General features: G+C 39.2%; 1 protein-coding gene across 1 annotated transcript in view; it reads right to left on the reverse strand.

The window, feature by feature from the left end:
- The window catches only part of LOC121296253 (guanine nucleotide-binding protein G(o) subunit alpha-like), a 38,227-nt gene that overhangs the window by 6,296 nt on the left and 9,361 nt on the right, over positions 1-22,570 (reverse strand). The window contains exons 4-6 of the mRNA XM_041221592.1: positions 21,472-21,632; positions 11,563-11,691; positions 1,167-1,296 (exon numbers count right to left, since the gene is read on the reverse strand). Of these exons, the coding sequence (XP_041077526.1) occupies positions 1,167-1,296; positions 11,563-11,691; positions 21,472-21,632 (420 nt within the window). The remainder of the gene's footprint in view (positions 1-1,166; positions 1,297-11,562; positions 11,692-21,471; positions 21,633-22,570) is intronic.

Here is a 22,570-nt window from a genome sequence, read left to right on the forward strand (position 1 = left end):
AGTAAAAGCATAGCAAAATGTAGTAAAGCAGAGTGAAAGCATAGTAACACATAGGTTAGCATTGTAAAGACTAGCAATGTATGGTAAAGAATATTAATAAACATGGTAAAACCATATAGTATATGTATAGCGTACATTACTTTTTTATTTATATATATACATAGGCAGTCCACCAATTTGAGTAGACTTATTCAAAGCAATATCGCTTTTGATCAAGCAATACCATTAATTTAAAAAATATATATATTTCATATATGAAACTTATTGGACAAAGCAACCTGATTGGCAGCTATAAAAGAAAAGTATACATGTGGGATATCTCTACAAGGTCATCATGAAACATCTACACTTCATCTGTTGGAAATAACATATGCATATAAACTGCTATGTAAACCCTGCATAGGTTGTCCGCCCATTAATAATCACAGCAGCTCAATATCTGGAAATGCGGATAATGGTGGAGTAAGCCAAGAAGGCAAATCAAATTTCTGCATGGCTGCATTCTCTCCACTGTGCACACTAACACATTTCAGACTCACTGCCTCATGTTAAGACACTGGTTGTTGCGTTGAGCTTGATCTGCTGTGCCAGGTTCAGACTGGCTTCAAATGGATTGCTTCTATGGGAAGGTATGTTTACAGGCAGAACAAATATTTTAGATATTTTATTGCACGGTGGTAGTATTGGTAGTGTATAGTCTTTGTGTGGTTTATAAATGGATTGGTACACCCTTTTACTAATAAGACCAACTATCTGAGAATAATTCTGATTATCTGAAGTACTTGCTACTGTACTTTGAGTTTTATTTGAGTTTAGAGCAGTTGTGAATAAAGAGGCCTGCATGAGCATTATTTTTAATTGCACCTTTTTTTCTGTCTTCATTTATTTGGAGAGAACTTGCTGTGGGGAAGATTGAAATTGAGTGGATTATTTATTCTAATTTAGAGGTCCCTCCTCTCTCTATAAACTGAGGTTGACATAGTCATAAATAATTTAAAAGATCTGTTGCACTAATAACCTTTGCTACCTATTTTGCCACATTTATCATATATCATATCAAGCTTAACCGTATTTAGAATGCGTGTAATCTTTGTACTGAAATATATACATATCAGAACATTTCTGATTACAAGTCTTTCTTGATTGAGCTGCAGGTATCGTCTCACCATTGCAGGGTCTTCTATGAGGGTCATGTCATACCCGCTCAGCGCGACCACGAAGAGTACTGCCCTCACTTCCTCGAAGCAGCCAATCCACTTCCTCCGTTCTGTCCTCTGACCTCCAACGTCATACATCCTGGGGAGGGGGGTGGGGGGAGAAAAAAAACTGCACTGAACAACACGTACAACATTATAAAATGTAAGCTTGTGTGAATGTCGGTTTCCATAAAAATAGATCTACCGTTATTCCAAAGAATGTTCAAAGCATAGAGGCCTCCACTAAATAACAGTAAGCTGGGCTATGCATTGGCAGTATAAGAATAATACAACGTTCATAACAAGGCTGGAAGCAACCGAAGAAAGACGAAGTGCCTAGACTGAGGCAATCCATGCCAACTTGTGCTTTAAACATACTCAATTAATTGCAAACTGAATTTCTTTTAATATTCAGAAGCGGAAATGAACTTGAACTGCGCTGACCCTATTAATACAAATATAAGTGCAAAACATTTGGTTGAAAATATACTGCAGAAGCAAATACATACATATATATTTGAGTTAAAATATATATTAATATATATATATATCTTATATATATATATATATATATATATATTATATATATATATATATATATATATACACATACACACACACACACACACACACATATAATATATATATATATATATATATAACGTAGCCCCAACCACCCCTTGCGAACCAGTCGCCACCCCTGCAAAAAGCACTGAAACTCCCTGTACACCCTTATGCACCAGCATATTCAATTCACCCGTTCCAGAAGAACTGACTCATTGACTTCACATTAAAAGCAGAAAAACTAAATCAGCAGAAGCGAGTTTTAATAAAACTCCACCCTGGGGTTCTGAAGTTAGGATAGAATCAGTTTTTTTATTATCATGAAATCAATTACAAATTGAATTATGGAGAAACAAATAAAACCCAATTGCGTTGTGAGAGATGCTGAACTAACTCAATTCTTGTGTATTTGAATTCAGTGTAGGCAGGTTTGTTTGCAAGGCCTTTCACATTATAAACCTGTCAAGAGGTTTAGGAAATGTCTCCAAACCCATGGGAGGAGGACGGAGGAGGGCTTATTCATGAACTGAGGCAGCCCTGTTTATCCACTGTCTTCTCAGACTAAACCAGTCGCTGAAGGCACAAACAGAGGGTCCTCACAGTCAGACAATAATCACACAGGACCTAAAACATCCACAATATATTTGTGTAAAACTGAGAGTTGATCAGATTATAGCCAAATGCAGCCTGAAATGTCAAGAGGAGGCTAGTGTGACAGACAGACAGGCAGGCAGGCAGGCAGACAGAGTTTGCACATAAAGTCATCATTTTTTTGCATAAGGCCCCTAAATACATTTATTTAGCTGATTTAAACTGCCATTCGAAAGGACCTCCCTGCCATATTTTTACAGAATAACTTGAATAGCCTTGCATGCACTTTTAGATGCTCGATTTATTACTCTAGGTAAACAGGCAACAGCAATTTTAATGTAGTCAGATCCACAGCTGCCAAGTTCAATTGAAGAGACCACATGGCATGCCAAACTCTGCTGTCTCTTTTCAGCTGTTCAGGTTTTTAATACAAACGTATTATATCCGAGTGTACAAACTTTAAAGAGTGGAGACTTCCCTTGCGACACCCGTGTTTTCTTCCCAGTTTATTAAAAATAAGGTTCTCAGACATTTCAAAATTCTCACTCGATCTGTCACTTTTAACAAGATTCAATATAGTCCCCGCTCACTTAATAACTTAATAAGCTTCTCATTTGCAGTGACCCTAAGTAACCTGAATACAACTTCAACAAACACTTTTACAGCATGAATAAACCAACAGCGTTCCATTGGTTGTGTGTTCTATTAATCCTTCAAAGGATGGGTTCCAAAACCCCTATTTTCAGACACTGGCCATACAAAACTACTCATCACAGAACACAATGGAAAAACAGCAGGACCTGGTTTGCATCTGTAATTTTGTTGGCACTCGCTTCCACTTTTAATTAATAATCTCAGTGATATGAAAATGAAGAGTCTTGAATCAGAACTGCCATCAGCTCTCTAATCTGCTTGAGTTTCTCGGGGGGGGGTCAAGGGTGGGCCTTTCAGAATCCTCCAGGCATCAAGTCAATCACTGCTCCCATCACATTTTAAGTATCCTAATGTGAATGTTATGACTGTGGAAGCTTTATATAGAAACGGTATTGCATCAAAGATTAATAAACCGCTTCGAAAAATGCTTTTCACTGCGGCTTTAAATCAGCTTTCAAACAAGCATGATAAATGGGAACCATCGACAAGGAACAAACAGGGGTTAAATTAAAAGGAGATTGAATGTACGAAGAGCAGTCATTGGACTGCATAACACCGCACTGAGTCTGAAGTAACTTACAAAAATTAGATGGTGAGTAAGTAGATTCAAGAAAATGCACAGAGTCCTTTTCTTCAATCAGTTGCCAGGTTTATTGAAATATGCAGGGAGTCTGGTCGCAGGTACAGGACAAACAATACTCAACATTACAATGTTTGCATGACATTAAATACCCTTCTGTATAGATGGTCCACCTCCCCTTTCTCTGACACTTAACCAATTGCAAAGGTACAACACATTATTCTGTTAATTTAGTGTGTGTGTGTGTGTGTGTCTGTATGTGTGTGTGTGTGTGTGTGGTGTGTGTGTGTAGTCTTTGTGTGACAACCTCTGAACTCAGTGCATTCGTCACACTCCTGGAGAAAAAAGGTCCATAAATCTGCCCCTTTGATCCCAGTGGCATTATCTCTTTCGATCTCTCTGAGAACCTCTGGGTCCAACGCCAGTCCCTGGGAGCCTTTTAGCCCCTTTATGCTTTGCATTCCAAAGTCTTACAGCCTGGCCCCTTCTGGTCCACAGCATTGTTATCTTTTTAGCTTGCAGTCAATGCTGGGCAAGAAGCTTGTAGACACAAGGTCTCTATCAATTGTAAGCAGTACATGCAATTTGAACCAAACAGTCTGCTATCTGCAATATTAGTCTCTTTTCAGAAAAGAACACCAGTATAGCTCTGCCAGTCCACATGCGTAGCAAACTGCTAATCAATTCTCAATCCATGTTTTCCAAGGGAAAAGGAATCAATCACGTTTTACTGTTATCTCGGGGTGGCTGCTTTAGTTGATAAGATTAGAAAAGGGCAATATAGGCACATTATCAGCCTTCCATCTGTCATTTAGTTCCTGAAGCATGGATTCAATGAGAGTCTGTATCAATTACCTGGTGTCCAGGTAACACACACACACACACACACACAGGTGCACTCCACTTAGAACGGATCCTGTTAGAACAGAGTTTCATTTACAATGTATTGAGGAGGCATGTCCCTGCCAAACAACATGGGTTTTAATGGGGAATTACTCTGGTTAAAACAGACTCGTTTATAACATATATACTGTTTAATATGCACAGTTTTCCTGTTCCGCAGGCAGATATTTTGCGCAAATAAGGTACATCCTGGACAGCAAATGACGGTATTTGTGATGACTGTTTACTTTTATTCGTTTTTTTGGCACAGCCATTGTACAGTTTAAACGTACACAATTTAGCAAAAATAGAAATTCGTAAAATGGTTCTGCTTATGGAACCACAGGGGCATGTTTTGTACAAATAATAAGCTCCCATTCTTTGGCAGATAAGCTTTCTTGTATTGATCATGTTGAAGGTACTTATGTTCACAGTTACACACAGCATATTGAATTGTGTTTATTACGCACTTCACTGATAGAGTACTGATTTCCATTGTCCCTTGGAGTCCACCAACACTGGACAGGGATCTGGAGTTCCACAATGGAATGGAATTTGGAGTTTCCTGACAACCACAGCATCTGTCTCATCAATCTATGAAATTATTTTAAAATACTTTAACAAGTAAAAAGTACAGATTTATAAATCATTTTCAAGGATGTCTGAAAAAAGAAAAAAAAAGACGACAACAGCAGATTCTAATCGCGGAACAATAAATTACAGAAAATGAATCTGGACATGCTATAAAAGAGAAAGAAGTGAGGTTTAATCATCAATTTGCATTATTAACAGCTGGCGAGATTGATTCAAGGATGGCAGGGGGTCTGAATGAAGCAAAGCAATTCGAAACAAAGGCAAAAAGCCGTTTCAGTGAGTGTATGAAACCACACACGAGACGAAGCAGAGTGGGAGGTTACTGCACTGACGGTACTATATCACTTTATAATGCATGCTATGCAGCAGCAAGGATCTGCTTACTGAAAAGCAGTATGAACTTAGAAATGCCAGAGACTGGATTATACAACTCTACATTTATTGTGTCCGGGGTATATTATTTTTTTCAAACATTAGCTCAGGTCTTTCACACAAAATGTTTTACTGCACAACACTTCCGTCTTCCATGAATATGTTATAGTTTTATCCGCTATAAAATCAGTTTGAGGATATATATATTTTTTTATTCACATAACTGGAGAGACAACTTGGACAAAATCGAGTCTGATGGCGGGTCTGTGTGACGGAATGAATCATGTCACCCGCACGTCTTCAGCTGCACCTGATAAAATGCAACCCCCACAACTGCGCTTTGCCAGGGCGATTATTTCACCCGCGCAGGAAGACCTGCCTTTTGTTGACAATAACTTTTAGTGTAACTGGCAAAAATGGGGACTTGACAAAACAGCCAAATGCCCAAACCGCACACCCTCATCACTGAGCCACCGGTTCAAAAAAAAAGCACACTTCCAAGACCACTTCGATACAGTGAGAAAACAAGAGTGTTCATTCGTCCAAATCTGATACAAGTGGTAGGTCCTTGTGTCATATGCCGCATTTACAAAGATTTGTGTGCATTGCATCTATTCAGTTGTCGTAGGGTCGTACACTTTTCTACAAACAATACTTTCTGTATTATCTGAGAGAGCTTGTCAACGGATCAAATCAATAACTGCAGGGAAACTCATTTAAAAAAAAAACGAACAAAGTGCTATTCAATGAGTGTCTCATTATTCATGATCTATTCACTTAAGGGACTATATTGATAGATGTTTTGCTAATGTGTTACAGATTCTACCAGGCAATTCTCAGTTTCATTTTACCAGTCAAACCCTGACATTTCATATCAGGCTTGGTTTTTTTAAGTACTCAAAAAAAAAAAAAATAACAACCACAGGCTGTAAATATCGTCCTGAGAATAAAACAAATGAAATGCTAAATTATGCCCGTTCAGATAAATGATTACTCGTCTTGGTGCAATGTCAACGTTAGCATGTAAATTTATGCTCATTATTTAAAATGATACGAGAGCTTTGCAAAGCTAGTCACTCAATTAGTTATCTTATTTACTTCTAAATATTGGCAGATAGCAATCTTGACCACTTGGCTCCTGCTCTCAGTGTAAACTGCACAATGCCAGGAACGTTCAGTATTATGACTCTCCAGGCAGCAGTCTCTTTAAGCAAGACTATCGGTAAATGAAAGCACTTCTGCTCTGTAAGGCTGGAGAGGCAAAGCTGAGCACTTTAAGATGTTGTGGAACATTCACCGTTCTTCACATTCAGTTACTTTCAAGATGCAGGTTTTGCAGTTTGGTTTTGTGCAGTCTAATTTCCACTATTTTATTCTATCTATTGGGTCTACACTACCACAATAACTAATACTACCACTGATGTTGTAAAAATTGTAAAATGTAAAATGTCAATGTAAAAATTGTCTGTGATCGTGCATTCCTACCAATGCTTTCCTACACTTTGCTGTGGTTTTATCTAAGCTTTATTCTAAGCTTCGAAAAGTATATTTTAGTTCACATGTTGTCAACTTGCTTATCATGTCTTGTGGGAGCCTTTTCACTTACTTCACAGTTCTGATATAGAATGCTTTAAATCCAGTAAAAAAATCATGAGTATGACTAACGCAATCATTTCATAATTGTGTTTTTGCATTTCAACTACCTTGCAGCATCGGTATTCCCACTCTCATATTGGGAATGATTTGCAGCCTTTATACAGCAGCCTCTGCAACAGGCAGCTACTACTGACAACCGCTTGTCAAGTGGAAAATCACCCAGATAACCTCTCTCTCTCTCTCTCCTTCTCTTATATATATACACTTTAATAATCGTACAGCCGCACAGACCATAAACTACAAGAGAAATTAGGTGGAGGCACTGAACTGCCAGCCATGCTTCCTATGGGGGATAAGCAGGCTAATGCAATGTCTTTTTTTCCTTGTCACTCAGCTTACCATTTGCAAATAAATAATTTCAAGAGGCCGCCTCTGAATCCGAATTCTGTATTACCATCGAGAGGCAATAAAACAAAGTGGTTGTCATAAAGGCTGAGTGCGGGTATTATATGACCGAGTGAGCGAATAATTAGCAGATGAACTGAAGCACTGACAGATGAAGCCAGGATGTTCTTCACAACTGTGAGAGGCAATACAAGGACCGCAGGCGTACTTTTAAAGAAATGCTAGTTATCCCTTTTAAAACATGAACTTAAAAGCAGACATCTTAAAAAAAAAAAAAAGCTCCTTTAAAACACACAACACTTTCATTCCTCTGCTTGATCGGGGGCTGGGGGGGAGGCTTAGGTCGGCCAGGGTGTCCTTGGCTCATCGTACACCAGCAACCCCTGTGGTCTGGCTGGGAGCCTGTAAGCTGCCCAGAGCTGTGTTGTCCTGTGACGCTGTAGCTCTGAGGTGGCTGCATGGTGAGTCTGCAGTGTGTAAAGAAGCGGGCGGCTGACAGCACACACTTCGGAGGAAAGCTTCAGTGTTCATCTTCGCCCCTCCCGAGTCAGCACAGGGGTGGTAGCGGTAAGCCGAGCCTAAAAATAATTGGACATTCTAAATCAGGCAAAAAAATAATAATAAAACTGGGTACTATGAAATAAAAAAAATCAATAAAATAAACAAATATAAAAAAAAAAGTACTGTACCCCCGCTTGCCTGCACGGTTTGTAAGCTTCAAGATCAAGAACTGATGCAAGCAACCTCCAAAAAGGCAGAGTGAAGAATCAGCAAAACAAAATCCAAAATGCAAACCTTCTTTTTAATTAAACATGAACCGTTAATTAAAAACATCTCTTTGAACATCAGTTTGCTTCCATTCCAATCCAAGGCTCTGCCTCCTTCCTGGACTGGGGCCGAGAACGAGCTCTGATCATGGGTACGGCAGATCTGAAACACTGCTACCAAAATTAAGCTGAACATTAGATAGAAACACACTATGGAGACTCACCTGCATGGTGAGATGTTTGATTTTCACAACTTTGCAACACAGAGTCTAAATAGTGTGCATTTTCTATCTGGATAATATTTCGTTAACATATACAGTGCCTGCACCTCTATTTATGGACTTTCTTTTAATGCAGGAAACAGAACAGCATTCTGGACCATCATTTGCAAGACTTGAGACATTGTCTTTTCACTGAAGCTGGCAGCTAATAGATAAAAATGACTGCTGATTGCTACCAACCTTAACTGTATCTGATACAGCGACTATTAAAGTAAAAAGCTCTATATCTGACTGTACCGCCCAGAACTCTATGCATACACCACATGAGACACTTGAATATCAGGAAAACCATATAGCTGTAAAGAGCAGAATATATTCACTCTAGAAGGCTGGGTTCAAGTCACACATAATAAATGGCTCAGTCTCAGTTTGATATTTGCTCAGTTCATGCAATCTGTTTGAAATGTTCTGCCTCATTTTTCGCAGTTATTGATTTTGCTGTGTTACTAGGTTCTGAGGGTTTTGGTATACGGAATCAACATGCGCTACAACATTATTTCTTAACACACTGAAAATCAATGTGGTTATCAGTTATCTGATGGTGCGGTTGACAATATTTAACTACTCTGTCATGTCAAATATCAATGATGTGAAGCATACTTTTGAGTGGGCCTGCTTTAAAAAAATTATACCCGAATCTCAATCCTTTTTTCCCCCCGCTACAGCGCAAAGCAGGTCTAACGAACATATTTCAGACCGCTAGGGCAGCTGGGATATCAAAATCAACACTGTAGTACAGATACAGGATTTAGTTGCATTTCAATGTCATTGGAGGAGACAATGCTTGGCTGGTTTAATGTCAATTCTTCCCGCCAATCTGAGCCCCCCATACTGCTGCAGGAGGCAGCCGACGAAAACTCTGAATCATTTTTGCTCATCCCCTTACCTGGAACATCCTCTTCCCAATTTCTACATTTATACAAATTGCTGTTATCTTTACAAACAGCTTGATCCAAATCTGATTTTACAGAACTTGTGGCAAAATATTTTTGTAGCATACTGTCTGTTTTCACACACCACCTTTTTGTGAGAATTTGATTACTGTGACGCTACAATCAGAACATACTTCCTTCGACCGTTTGAACAAATGTCATCTTTCAGAACACTGTGGTGCCAGATTAGGAATGTTTCTGAAGCTTTTTCTTTAGATTTTTCCAGTCCTTCACTCTGTTTTCAGTGAAAGCGGGGTCTTCTGAACTTCTGAAAAAGTGTCTGCAAGGAAAGCAGAAAACTGCATCTGCCCCGCTTACTGTACTCCAAATATGAAAACTCATTTTAATATTCTGATGAAAATAAATGGTTTCAAGGTCTGTTTTGTGCTGTAAATTATAAAGTTCTCAAAAACACGCAGGAGAATGAATCCGGTTTGCAGCTTTTATTTGTGTCCGTCAGTCCGACTATTTTTCAAACTCAACAACTTAGTATTCAGACTCACTAGTAACAGAGTAATAAAAAAAAAAAAACAATGCAAGTCACGTCATATATAAAACTCTGCCTTCAGCCTCGGTCCGTTCACTTCTACTCCTGCCAACATTATCACATAAACAGAGGTCTGCCATCCTATAACCCTATATTATGTTACAGTTACAGGTAATCTGTCGGAAAGGATACACAAGAATACTTTTGAAAGAAAATAATTACATGTATGCATCTATTAGGACAGCCTCTGAATTATGATTGTAATAGAGAAGTAAAACATATCATTTACACAAGTACTCCAATGATAAGAAAAGACATGGAGTTTTCCATCTCTGATCTGGTTTACAGTGTCTGGCAAACCCATCAACCAGCTGTAACTGTTTGCTTTGCTGTTTGATGTCCAATCTGGTTCTCAAATATTTAATTTAACAAAAAATTCACATTAAACACATGTCAATAATCCTATTAAAACAGGGATTCCGGGCTGACAAATGATAAAATAATGGACAAGACCATCACAGTAGTATTGTATAGATTTTTTTCGTTATAAATCATTATTTATAGTTTTCAAAGCCCTATTTGGTGATCAAGAATAAGACTTGCTAAGCCATTTTTAAGTCAATAGTTAATTAAATATTAAAGACTGCTTCTAGGTGATTATCTAAAATTATGAATAAGCTGGATATTGACATTGGTCATTGATCCAATGGCTGCCAAAGCATAAAGCTACAGGTCACATGACAATTTTGAATGAATCATCTGTCATATTACTTGATTGTGTCTTTCCTTGCCATGAGTCTGTCCACAACAATCTACTATTAGAAAATGAAAAAAAAACTTACTGACCTCTGACATGCTTGTTAGCAAACAAGATGACTAACTGCAAGCATAATGACCTGTCAAAGGTGTTTTGAAATGTGTTCTCCAATATCAATCTGACCATCTGGGGAGGTGTCAGCTAGGAGAATCGACTCAGATTCACATCTAGACATTCACAGCTATAGCACTGTCTTTGCTCTTCCCTGAAATTCTGTTTAAAATCAAACTAACAACAAAAATGCTGCCAGGTCCCACTGCTAGCGCTCCATCATTTGACAACATAATTACCAGTTGGGAATTTCCTTAAAAGCTTCCCCACATCTCACTCCTAAAGGTAATGCAGTGTGTGCGCATGCGTGTGTGTGCATAATTAACTGAAATAAAAGTACTGTCACTGTGATCCCCAAGCAGCACCGTTAAAACAGGTGTCCTGAACACTTCACTGGCACTCTTATCAGCGATGGGCAAATATTCAGTGACAGTATTACTATTAATAATGTAATAATGTTATTGCTATTAAGAAATCTTTTAATAGTGTTGACTGGCTGGTAAAAGGAAGTTCTATTCACGGACAAGCTGCTTCAGTTTTCTACTCATCTGAGTTTTGTGTTTCCAAATCAAATGTTTATTTATGAAAAAAAAAAATTAAAAAAAAAAAAAAAAAAAAAAGCAGCCATATTTGTATCTGTCTGGGTATCGAAGTTTAATTTAAAAAGGCAGACCACTCAACGACAGATTTCTAAACTTACGTGCAGTGGAGCAACCCAACTAGTCACTTCACCAGAGGTCCACTTTTACACAGTCAAACCCAGTTCCAACCACAAAGAGGGAAAGCCTCTTACCTGAAGACGAGGCGGTTCACTTTGAACTGGGTTTCGATGATGCCCGTGGTCCGCAGTCGAACGCGCAGTACGTCCGTTTCAGTCGGAACATACTCTGGAGATATAATCCGATTCATGTTGTCAAAGAAACTGAGGGGAGAGAAAGATTCCTTGTGAATAAAAGAAGGTAGCAAATGCACAGTAAGTTTGGGAAGATTAAACAGGGAGCACTGCACTCAATAGCCTCTAGTCAGGGTAAGAGTGCCTCATACCGAAGCATGGGCGGCCTGCCTCTGCAGCGTCCTCTGCAGGCTGTGGACAAAATGTCCGCACCATCTTGTGGCATGCTGCTCCATTGTCACCCTATATTATACCTCGTTTCCACTGCCTCTCCCGAAGTATACAATAGTGCAATACCTTAGCTACAACCCAGACAGCACAGTTCTGTATCTCTTTGGACGATACACATTCCTGCTTATAATGCTACAGAGTTTGGAGCAACTGTTACACAATTAAATCACCTTTTACAAATACTGTCGTTTCTTTAATTTTGATATTTTCAGAATTATATCCTTCTGAATTAAAATGCTACTTCTGTTGAAAATATAGTACTGTACCAACAGAACCAATAAAGTACACCTAAATGGAAGACTACTTATTTTAAAATGCTGTCCGTTCAGATGTGTATTTTTGATATTGTATCTTTTTTGTGTTCTCTGAAAAGCATTTAACCGTCACTGAAGTCAAAATTGTACAGGGTCGGATATGTGCTTGTCAACTGTATCAGAAAGGAAAGCAAGCAATAAAAAAAAGAAAGAAACAAACAAGTTGTCATTTTAATTAGCACTGGGTTTTATAATATGCATGAGGACTTAAAAAAAAACAAAAAACATGATAACGCTCCTCAGCTCCCCTGCACTGGATTCTATGAAAAGCGTGACAGATGACAGCTGTAGGAAACTCCACTAGCTTACCGCCTTGTTTGCAGGAGAGAAGCAGATGAAAAAATCTACTAAAAGCATTGGAAAAAAAAAAAACCCTTAGCAAAGCTCCTAAGCACTGAATATGTAGTAATAATGATCAGGAATCCAGTTTGTTTATTGATGGGAGAGAGGGATTCCACTTTTGTCTGGCTGTGGGAAAGAGTAACAATTACTGTGATCCTGCTGAGATGCTTTCTAGTCAATCACTGTTGATTATCATGTGATAGGTAGGTGTTTCAAACAAATACAACTTACGCTATACTTTCTCAAAAATCACTAAAAGTTGTGGGGTCACAACCATCATTCTGTAGCACCACATTATTCTCTGTTCTCTGTTCTCCTACAAGAATGAGCCACTGTGTTTTTCTATTTCACAAAGTCTTGGAAACATGTTACTTTACATAGAACTGCACTGACTGTCGTGGGATGATACAGCTTCTGGCAGTTCCCCTAAAGCCGCAGTTTGCTTTCTTGTCACATCAAGTCACCGCACCTGCTCTCAACTTCTAAAGCAAATCAAACAGTTTCCTTGAGCGTAAGGTGCAAAAAAAAAAACAAGTCTAAACTCTCCCAAATCAACAATGTCAGTCAACCCTTTTCAATAGGCAGCATGTTATTACGATGTATTGGTGAATCAGTCCGCAACCACAACTCCAATACAGAAATCCAGCCACAAAACAACTAAACACCTCAATGCTGGTTTTAAATCACAGTGAAATGGCACTATGGGCAAATACAGCAGGAACCATGACCATGCCACCTTTTAACAGGACCTATGGTAAAAAAAAGTCTGCCTATTAATGAAGGAGCTGCGCCAGTGTATTTCTTTGAACAATAATAGAATGTTTCACAAAACTATAAGAAAGGTGGTTTGGTTCATTGCCTGCCTACTATTTACTTATTACCCTACTGGACGTGAAAACTTGGTCCAGCGTCTCTGATACATGCGGCCAGTTGTAAACTCTGGTAATGCAACCTGACTGGTCTCCAAAACGACCTGCCTGCAAAGACGCAATGACCTGCAGGGAAAACACACAGCGCATACAGCTCCAACTGTATCCCCTGCTACTCCCAGTGAAGCCAGCGTGAGGCTGCAAAGGACATCCAGAATGCTACCTGTGTCCCTGACGGTAGGGCTCAAATGCATTGCCTGACTAAACATCCCTTAACCACATTCCAGTGCTGAAGAAATGAATACTGAGGCTGGCAGCTTAATAAAGAAAAAATAATCTAGCCTAGCAAAACAGGATCATGCACAGGTAGATGGGTTTCTGCTACTTCTCAAAATTAACAGATGAATCATTTGCCCTGGGGTGGTAGTGTGTGAGCTGTACAATTGAACTAGAAATATTTTATACCAAGAATAATGCATTTATTATTTCGTTTTTTAAAGAACACCTCTTAAAAAGATTTTTTTTTTCCACAATTAAAATATAAAACAGGATTGTTGGCATACTTTTTAGATTCCACTTTTCATATGGAACAATATTGCAGCCTTCTTACTCTCCTGCGCTCTCTCATCATGCCCCTCCCAACTATGAACCAGCCCACACTTGATCACCGACCCCTCACGTTGACCCTTGCCTGCTTCCAGACATGATGCAGTCCTTGTAGAATTGATTTAAACTGCTATTCGTCTTCTAGTACCGGGAGGTAAAACTATACTCCGCTTTACCCTTTCAAACTTTGTGTGTCAGTTTTAAATCATTTTATTTAAAACAGTGACTCATTCTCCTTTTTTTTTTCCTTAAGGTTGACGAATAACACATGTTTAATCAAGAGTTTAACAGACAGATATGAAACACGAAGTTGTCGTGTCAATGCGTCGGCGTGCCGACAGCGGACTCCTCGCATCACCCTTGTTTACACAATCTTAAGAGGATAATCAAAATGCCACACTAGCTTAAAATCCCCATCACTGACAGATTATTGGCTTCTACACACCAGACTCTCAAAAGGCACGACAACTCGCTAAATATCTGTCCCCTCCCTGAGTAATGAACAGCATCCAATGTCCTGGGAAGGAATGTTTGTCCAGCGTGGGAAGTTATTATAAATTACAAAGAGAGAAGAAATGTATTCTTTAAAGGGAGAGCAGGCTTCTCAGTTAAATGATTTCCACACCCCTTCCCCAGTTTAAATTAATTAGAAACATACAAAATGACATAGAAAAAATATTGAATTTAATTTTCCATGTACAGGATTAAAAATTGATTTTTGCAAATTGTCAGTATTTGGTACCATGCCCATAATCCCTAACAGGATATGTGGTAAAAAGGGACGCCTATTAACGACACAGCTGCCGAAGCAACATCAACAGAACATACATTTTATTGAATAAACATGGTTTTCAAGGTGGATGGTTTCATTGCCTGCCTAGTATGGACTGCATGAGTAAAACGTACATTGGTACTGACTGGACTCCAAAATCACCTGCCTGCAAAGACGCAATAACCTGCAGGGACAAACCCACAGCGTGTACAACTCTGACTGCAACCCTAACAACTCTGTTAACTCCCCAACTGCCCTCCAGTACATCCATCATGAATACAGGCTTACTCTGCAAGTATCATTTTGGTTTGTACATAACACTTCATTGCTATGGTAACGTCGTGCTCGAGGTACCACAGCGTCAAACAGGTATAATCACAGCTTTCTGAACTATGTCCAAATACATTATACAACCCAGATGAGGAGCCTCAGTTTCCTTAAAAAGAGAACATGGGTCTTACAGTTCAGTTAGAGTCCCTGGTTCTCAACAAGAAAAAAAAAATTGTTTTAACTTAAAGAAAACTGATCTGTTTTTGGCAGATTTATCAGTAAAAGAAAAACACCCGAAAGATATTAATTTCACTCCTTTTAATAACGAAACCAAAACACCCCCCTTTTTTTTTAATAAGACAAAACACGAACATATTTAACTAACTGGCATTTAAAAGCAATTCGCTCTCTGTAAACATTTACACTTGTAATTCACACAGAAGCGCCGGCAGTAATTGCTGTCTCTTCCCCAGCTGGCTGCAGGCTCTTCTATGGAGGGAGCTGTTTGGAGCTGGAAGCAGCTCCCCTGGAGGAAATCTCTGAGTTAATTAACTTCGTTATCTGCCGTCTTTTGAGAGGCAGCTCGGGGGATTCCCCATTTGTTTTCCCACCAGTCACTTTAATAAGCGGTAAAGCTTTTTATTTCACAGCTGATAAAGGAAACAGAGCTACAGGGTTTCGTGTTCAAGACAAAGCAAGATTGGCATGCTGGATTATTCTCCAGTGGTCTCAAGAGATTTTTGCATTGAAGTACAGGCAGCATTAGACTGATATTACTATGACTAGTAAACCAGATAATTTAGTTTAAGCAGATATTTTTGCATTTAGGACACAGATAATTGCAATGGAAAATACAAAGCCTAAGGATTCTGGTGCTGACTGCATCATGGAATACTATGCGATGTAAACAAAACGGTGATTTTCAAAAGACAGTGAAAGCCATATTCCGATAGCAGATATTGCATTTAGCACACATTTTGGATTTAATAATAAAAAAAACTAATAATAATAATAATAATGTATTTTTTGTATATTTTTTTACATTGACCCGGTTGGAACATAGCTGTGCAATGGTTGTCTATCCCTTTCCAGTATCACTAAGTATTACAATGAAGTATTTCTTCCTTCAGCCCCTCCGAGAATGTCACATGCTTTGGCTGTCACCTGCGCAGCAGGCTCTCATGGCTCTCAGCATGCAGTGCCTGTGTGGGTTTGCCAGTAACTGATCTCTCTGGACTGCAGGCGGACGATTTAGAGCACTTGATCACACTTCAATGCCCTGATTCTGTCAAAGATGAGGCGCTAAACCCAAATCCTGACGACTCCTTGAAATTCAAAACGTAACGCTTTGGAAAGACGTGAGAAGTTCTGGTTAAATTCCAAGTGCTATTCTTGCCTGCCTGAATTCCCTTGCTAAAATATCTTCAATTAGAATCACAGGTGTAGTGACAATAAAGGCACAGCAACAGGAAAGTCAAGAGTGGTGAGGTTATGGATGAGAGAGATTTAACTCATCACACTATCAGTTTACTACTGATTTCAATAAAGAACAATGAAAATAAATACCCTTCAGACAGAAAGTGAATAATCCCCCTGCCTTTAATTCTCATCTACTTATGTGTGGTGTATTCGTGGGTTTGTGTAACAAGCAAGCAAGAAAACACCCCAAGGAAACTAGTTAAAACCACAAGTCCTGTTACACTGGCTTCTAAACTGGATTAGACGCGATGGTGCCTGCGGTGAGTCACCTCTGAAGACATGTTACATAAGGTAACCTGTGGGCTTAAGACAGCAGGCTGTGTGGTCAGAGCCTTCTCTGCACAATGCTTATTGATTATTTTTGACAGTGTATGGTATCACTACAGGCAACTGTTCATACCATCGGTACATAAAAAAAAAAAAAAGCCTTACCTAACCTTGCTTAAGAAAACGTAAAAAGTGCTAATGAGAAATCAGACATAGCACTGCCAGACATCCTGAGAGCATCTCAGTCCTGAGTGCTCCTTTCCACAGTCCATCTTTCAAACTTGAGAGACTGATGTTATCCCTCATAAAAAATAAAAAACGGACAGACAATAAAAATAGTAAATGCTGTTTTGAGTAATTGTGTTGATAAACTGACCCATACTACGCGTAAAGTTTTTGCTTGAAACGGAAAGCCAGAGGAAATGCCATTATCTGTGCTGCAATGGTTCTCTGGAGCCTCAGGGATTGTCAGCTAATGCGATAGCTTCTATCTATCCCAACAAACCCACTGTCATCCAGCTCACAAAAGAGAGACAGCAGGCAGGGGCGCAGTAAGAATTATGAAAACGATCATCAGGTTAGGAGCAGTTCAACAAAATGAAATGCTGACCTACCTTGCACTTAGCTGCAGTAGCAGAATAGGTATGCAAAGTAGACTTCCACTCGCAGTTTGCAGTTTTTTAATAAACGGTGGAGCTCAATGCCTGAATGCCTGCATAAGCTTTGTACAATTACTGTATTTGCTGTCCAATCATCAAGCCTGACATGTCAGGTGACACCGAGAAATGTTGTTGAAGCTGACACCCTGGCATCCTTCAAGAAGCTGCTTGATGAGATTCTGGGATCAATAAGCTACTAACAACCGAACGAGCAAGATGGGCCGAATGGCCTCCTCTCGTTTGTAAACTTTCTTATGTTCTTATGAGTGACCCGAGGGGTGTGTGTGACCACAGCCAGCTGCAATTTCACTTCTGACAGATATGTTTGAGAAGGTGGCTGTCAAGATGCCGTTTACTCATTTTGTCGATGCCAAAATCAGCAGAGCCTGTAATCATCTAACCTGGCTGCGCAAACTGCCCGATTAATTATCTACAGGCACCGCTCCGATTTCTGTTCATTAGAAGTTGAAAAACATTTTATTTTGAAATGGCACTGATCCACACCCACAGTTAAATGAAGGCAGTAATGACTGTTTTTTTACTGCTCAGTACACCAGTGTCAGCAAAGGGCTTCTTGGGGTCATGTCAGTTACACTTCCCCAGGGCATGGTTTTGTTTTCACGCATCATCTGTCTGCAGCGGAAGGATTTTTTTAATTTTTTTTTTAATTTTTTTAATGATGGCAATTAGAGTTGCAATTAATGGAATTCAAGTGTACCAAGGGATTGCTTTCAAATCTACTCTTGAATGCGGCGATATCCACTGTGCTGGATTCAAATTCTTGAGTAAGCAGTGTCGTATTTTATAGTAATTCCCATCCAATCGTCGTGTCTCCTTTGAATCACACCACAGAAACAAACTGGATTGTGTTCATTTTGTTAAATTTCATGCAGCATGGTTCTTTCGCCATACATCATCTGAGACCAAAACATAGACATAGTCCTGCCAGTTAGATATAAAGGTATTACCGATTTCCCTTGTATTTGCACAGGCAATTGTGCAGTTTCCCTCCCCATGCTACCGTGATACCTTGACTTTACTGAATATGCTTTACAATGCCACCCTATGCTTTCACTGTGCTTTGTTACACTTTGGTGTGCTTGAACTGTGGGAAACTTTCCTAAGGTTTAGTCTACAACCTTCAAATTAAACCTTGTTTTAACTGTAACGATCAGAAATAAAAACTGTTCTGAAAAATAAGACCAGTCAGGGGAATCAAAGTAAAGATCGGAAGAAAGAATGAGAAAGCAAAAGGGCAAGAGAAAGACTCGTGAGTAAATATTTAACTCCAGGTCCTGACTACATTATCAGGTAAAAGCTCTTTGTTAAATGCCACTCACTGCCACAGCTACATCACAGAAATGCAATCAGTTGCTGATTTGCCCTTCCCCGATTAAGAAGCTTGGAAGTTCAGGAGTGGAGAGAACGAGCTTCCTAATAGAGACTGATTGAACCCAGCGTGGGCTAATCTACAGAAATGTCCACAAGTCTCAATAAACAGACTTTGACATGGCATGTCAGATATAAATAAAATACTACTAATTAAAATATTTTCTGCGAATCACTTGTCTTGTGTCAGTTTTTTGAAGTCTGCTATCTGCAGATATGGGTATGTCCTGGATTACTGGAATACGGATTAGGAGAGAGTCACTATGACAAGCCATCATCAGATGGGAAAGTATTAAGTGTCAAAAGAACTCAGGATGTTCAATATTGTTTTAAACATCCAACTCTGACAGACGAGAATTATTATCAGAGAGATAAGCCAGATAGAGGCGTTAAAGTCAGAGCCATGTGCTCCATTCTAGTCAAGCCTAAACCAGTGTAAATGCACATTTTAGTTGCACGCTGTATGCTTTCTGAGCTCTGTGTGTATACACAGCGCCAACGGAACTGACCTGCCCTGCTTGCCATGTTCTACTAGACTCTTCTACACACAAAAAAAAATCACCTCATCATCTTCCAAGTTTATCTCAAACTTGTTTTCCCATGCTATCAATGTTCAAATACAATGCTATAGAAAAGAAAAGGGAATAGCGTCAACTATCAATTTCAAGCCAGGGACAGAAAAAGTGCTTTGCAATGTTACAAAAGGTGTTAGTATCCTTTTACAACCAAAAAAAATGGCAATATCACAAAAAAAAAATTAAAAAATCTGTAATAAATATTCAGTCCCATGCCCAACTGCTCATAAAACAGCAATACGAACAATCCGATTTGTATAATCTATATTCTTTTGTTCGACCCTGGTGCCTTTTATCAAAAAACCTTTTCAGTTTCTGAAATAAAACAATATATTTATATAAAAAAAGGTCACTCCACTTGTAATAACTTTAAAAGCACCATTATATAGATCACTTTGAATGGCTGTGCAAGTGCCTTATTTGTCTGGCAAATCTGTAACGCAGTCCCACTCTGATAACAAGACTCTAAAAGTAAATTAAGGTATGTTATGGATATTTCCCCTCGGCCATAACAACATTCCTCCCAATACTCAACCAGCCCTTAGCCTTACCTGATTTGCAAATCCATTATCTACAACACATGCTGTAGGTCTCAAATGTGCAGCGTTTGAAAGAAACACAGAGTAGAGAAAGCATGTATTTTCGTTGGAAACGTGTTATTGAGTACTGAATTAAGTTAAGGAAATGATCAGTTTCAGTGCTCTACTGGCAGGAAATCTGTTGCACTTCCTAGGTCATTTCACCTCAGCAGTCTCTTTGGGGCCATATCAATAAGGGGAAGTCTACTTAATCAAAAAAAACAACTGCTTAAGGTTACGATGGAGATAACTACAGTAATATTTGTAAAACAAGAATATTGTACATAATGAGTTACTGTTAATTGATTACTGTCTGTGAATCGTTTTCATGGAAGTTCATAAAATCCCGTATTTGGTGTTTTTCAATCACTGCTTGCAGTTGTCTCTTTGGGGAGGATGCGAAAACTGAATGCACAATTACCTTGAGTCAAGATCAGTGAGCCAAGTTGTTTAACAGTCTCTAAGCTGGAAGACGCTGCTCTTTTAGCTGCCCTAACCCTACCCTCGCGCTGTGACCCGGTCATGTACCGACACAGCACTTTCAATCCACTGGTCAACAGGTACGTCTGAAAACATCATACTGACAACCATGACCACATGCGATTTGAAAAAAATAATTAAAATGGACTCTAATTGCTGCTGTAGGGCCCGACCCTATCCTACTTCCTCTCCCGCAGTGACTATTTCTATCCAACAATTACAGCCTCCCACTCCATTAATAACCAGCTTGGATGTACTCAAACAAGCATTCTTTTACATGTTTGCAACAGGGAAGCAATTAGGAGCAATTTTTTAATGTCAAAGCAAGTTCCTTCTCTTTTTTTTTTTTTTTTTTTTTAAATGAAATAGAGATATTCAATTGTTGTCAGATTTATTTTTGAATCGACAAGGTTAAGGAACGGCTTTTTGATATAATTTAGTCTGCTTTTTGATATAATTTACTGTACAATTTAGCATTCTCCTAATTGCTGTGGAATTGGATGGATGTCTGTTGAAAGGTGACTGATTCATAGGTCGAAAAACTCTTCTGACTCTTCACACCCCCCTCTGTGAATATGTATAACAATAGGATTCAGCAACAGCCCCGCACAAACACTCCCTACCAATCTCCTCAACACTGACCTCTAGGGGTGAAGACAGGGGAACAGGTTTAACAGGGGAAACATTCACTCCAAGCAGGTAAACATTTCAGCCAGTGCCTTCATCATAACAGATGACAGAGTTTGTATATTTAACAAATTATAAAGGGCATTTTTTGAAGGCATTTAACAGAGTCTGTAATTTATTCCTAGTTTATGAAAGGAGAAATACCAGTGTGATAAAAATGAGAAACTCACAATATGGTTATGCCATATACAGTCTCCTACTGTCTTCCCTTTAAAGGCATCACAAAAGCCAAGGACTATGTGCCAGAAAAGGAGGGGTTTTCCAGCGACGGAGGGGGGCAGTCAGTACTTACTAAAGTGCCGAGTCATTGAGTTCATACTCATAGCCCCTCGCCGCGGCCACTCGCACCCCCAGGTCCGCCCACAGACAACGCAGGGCGTGCGCCACAAAGGGGAAGAGCATCCGCTCCTCATCGAAACAGCGTCCGCAAGACAGGAGCGAGTGAGCGTGAACCTGGGGAACAAGAAGACACCGCAGAATCACTCCAACATGTGTGTTAGTCTTATCATGCTCAGCTCAGCCTATACAGTCAGTGAATATATATATATATATATGTATATCAAACAGACACCACGGACCCTGACAGCCTTTTACAGTATCACTACATTGTATTAAAAAACTAATTATTCATGAAAAGAACATCACTGAAAACCATTTAAAGCTGTTTGTTTTTAATGACTCTCCTTCTAGGTTTTGTTTTTACAAGTAAAGTCAGTTGCTATGTTATTCGTTAATGAGGAAAATGGTTGTGGACACCCATCATCACCTGCTATTCCTTTTCCATGTCATACCGATGACATCATCGGTCACAATTAAGGGCTTTTCCCACCAGCCATTTCAACCCGGGGCGACCAGCAAGAGCTGTCACATTGCTAATTTGAACCCGAGACAAAACTGTTTTTTGATGGCACAGTGTGAAAAGCTATTCAGATTACGGCAACCGCACACTGCAGAAGCAGAGTGTACCCCCCCCCCCCCCCCCCCCAATCATCACACTGAACCCAAAATATTTAATACTGGAGGCTCAAGCTTCTGCTGCATTGGAATTAATGAGTGACTGAATCTGAAATCCTCCACTTATTACCCACAATACCACATTGTGTATTATTATTTCAAAAGGGGAGCCTTCAGCATCGGTTTGCTGAAATCGTCTTTACAGAAGCTGTAGTGCAAACAGATTGCCTAATTCAGAAAGCTTAAATTACTGGTTTCCCCCGACGCCACTTACCTAACTGAATGAAAATCATTCACGAGGTCAAACTCAAAGCACACTTATTATCTTTCTCCTTTAACTGAGGAGATGAATGCTGAAATTGGCTTAATTACATTTCATTATATTGGCTTTAAAACAACTGAATTAAAACACCTCTTGTCTTAAATTGGACAGATAA

Source organism: Polyodon spathula, chromosome 21 (assembly GCF_017654505.1).
Source record: "Polyodon spathula isolate WHYD16114869_AA chromosome 21, ASM1765450v1, whole genome shotgun sequence".
Taxonomy (NCBI): Eukaryota; Metazoa; Chordata; class Actinopteri; order Acipenseriformes; family Polyodontidae; genus Polyodon; species Polyodon spathula.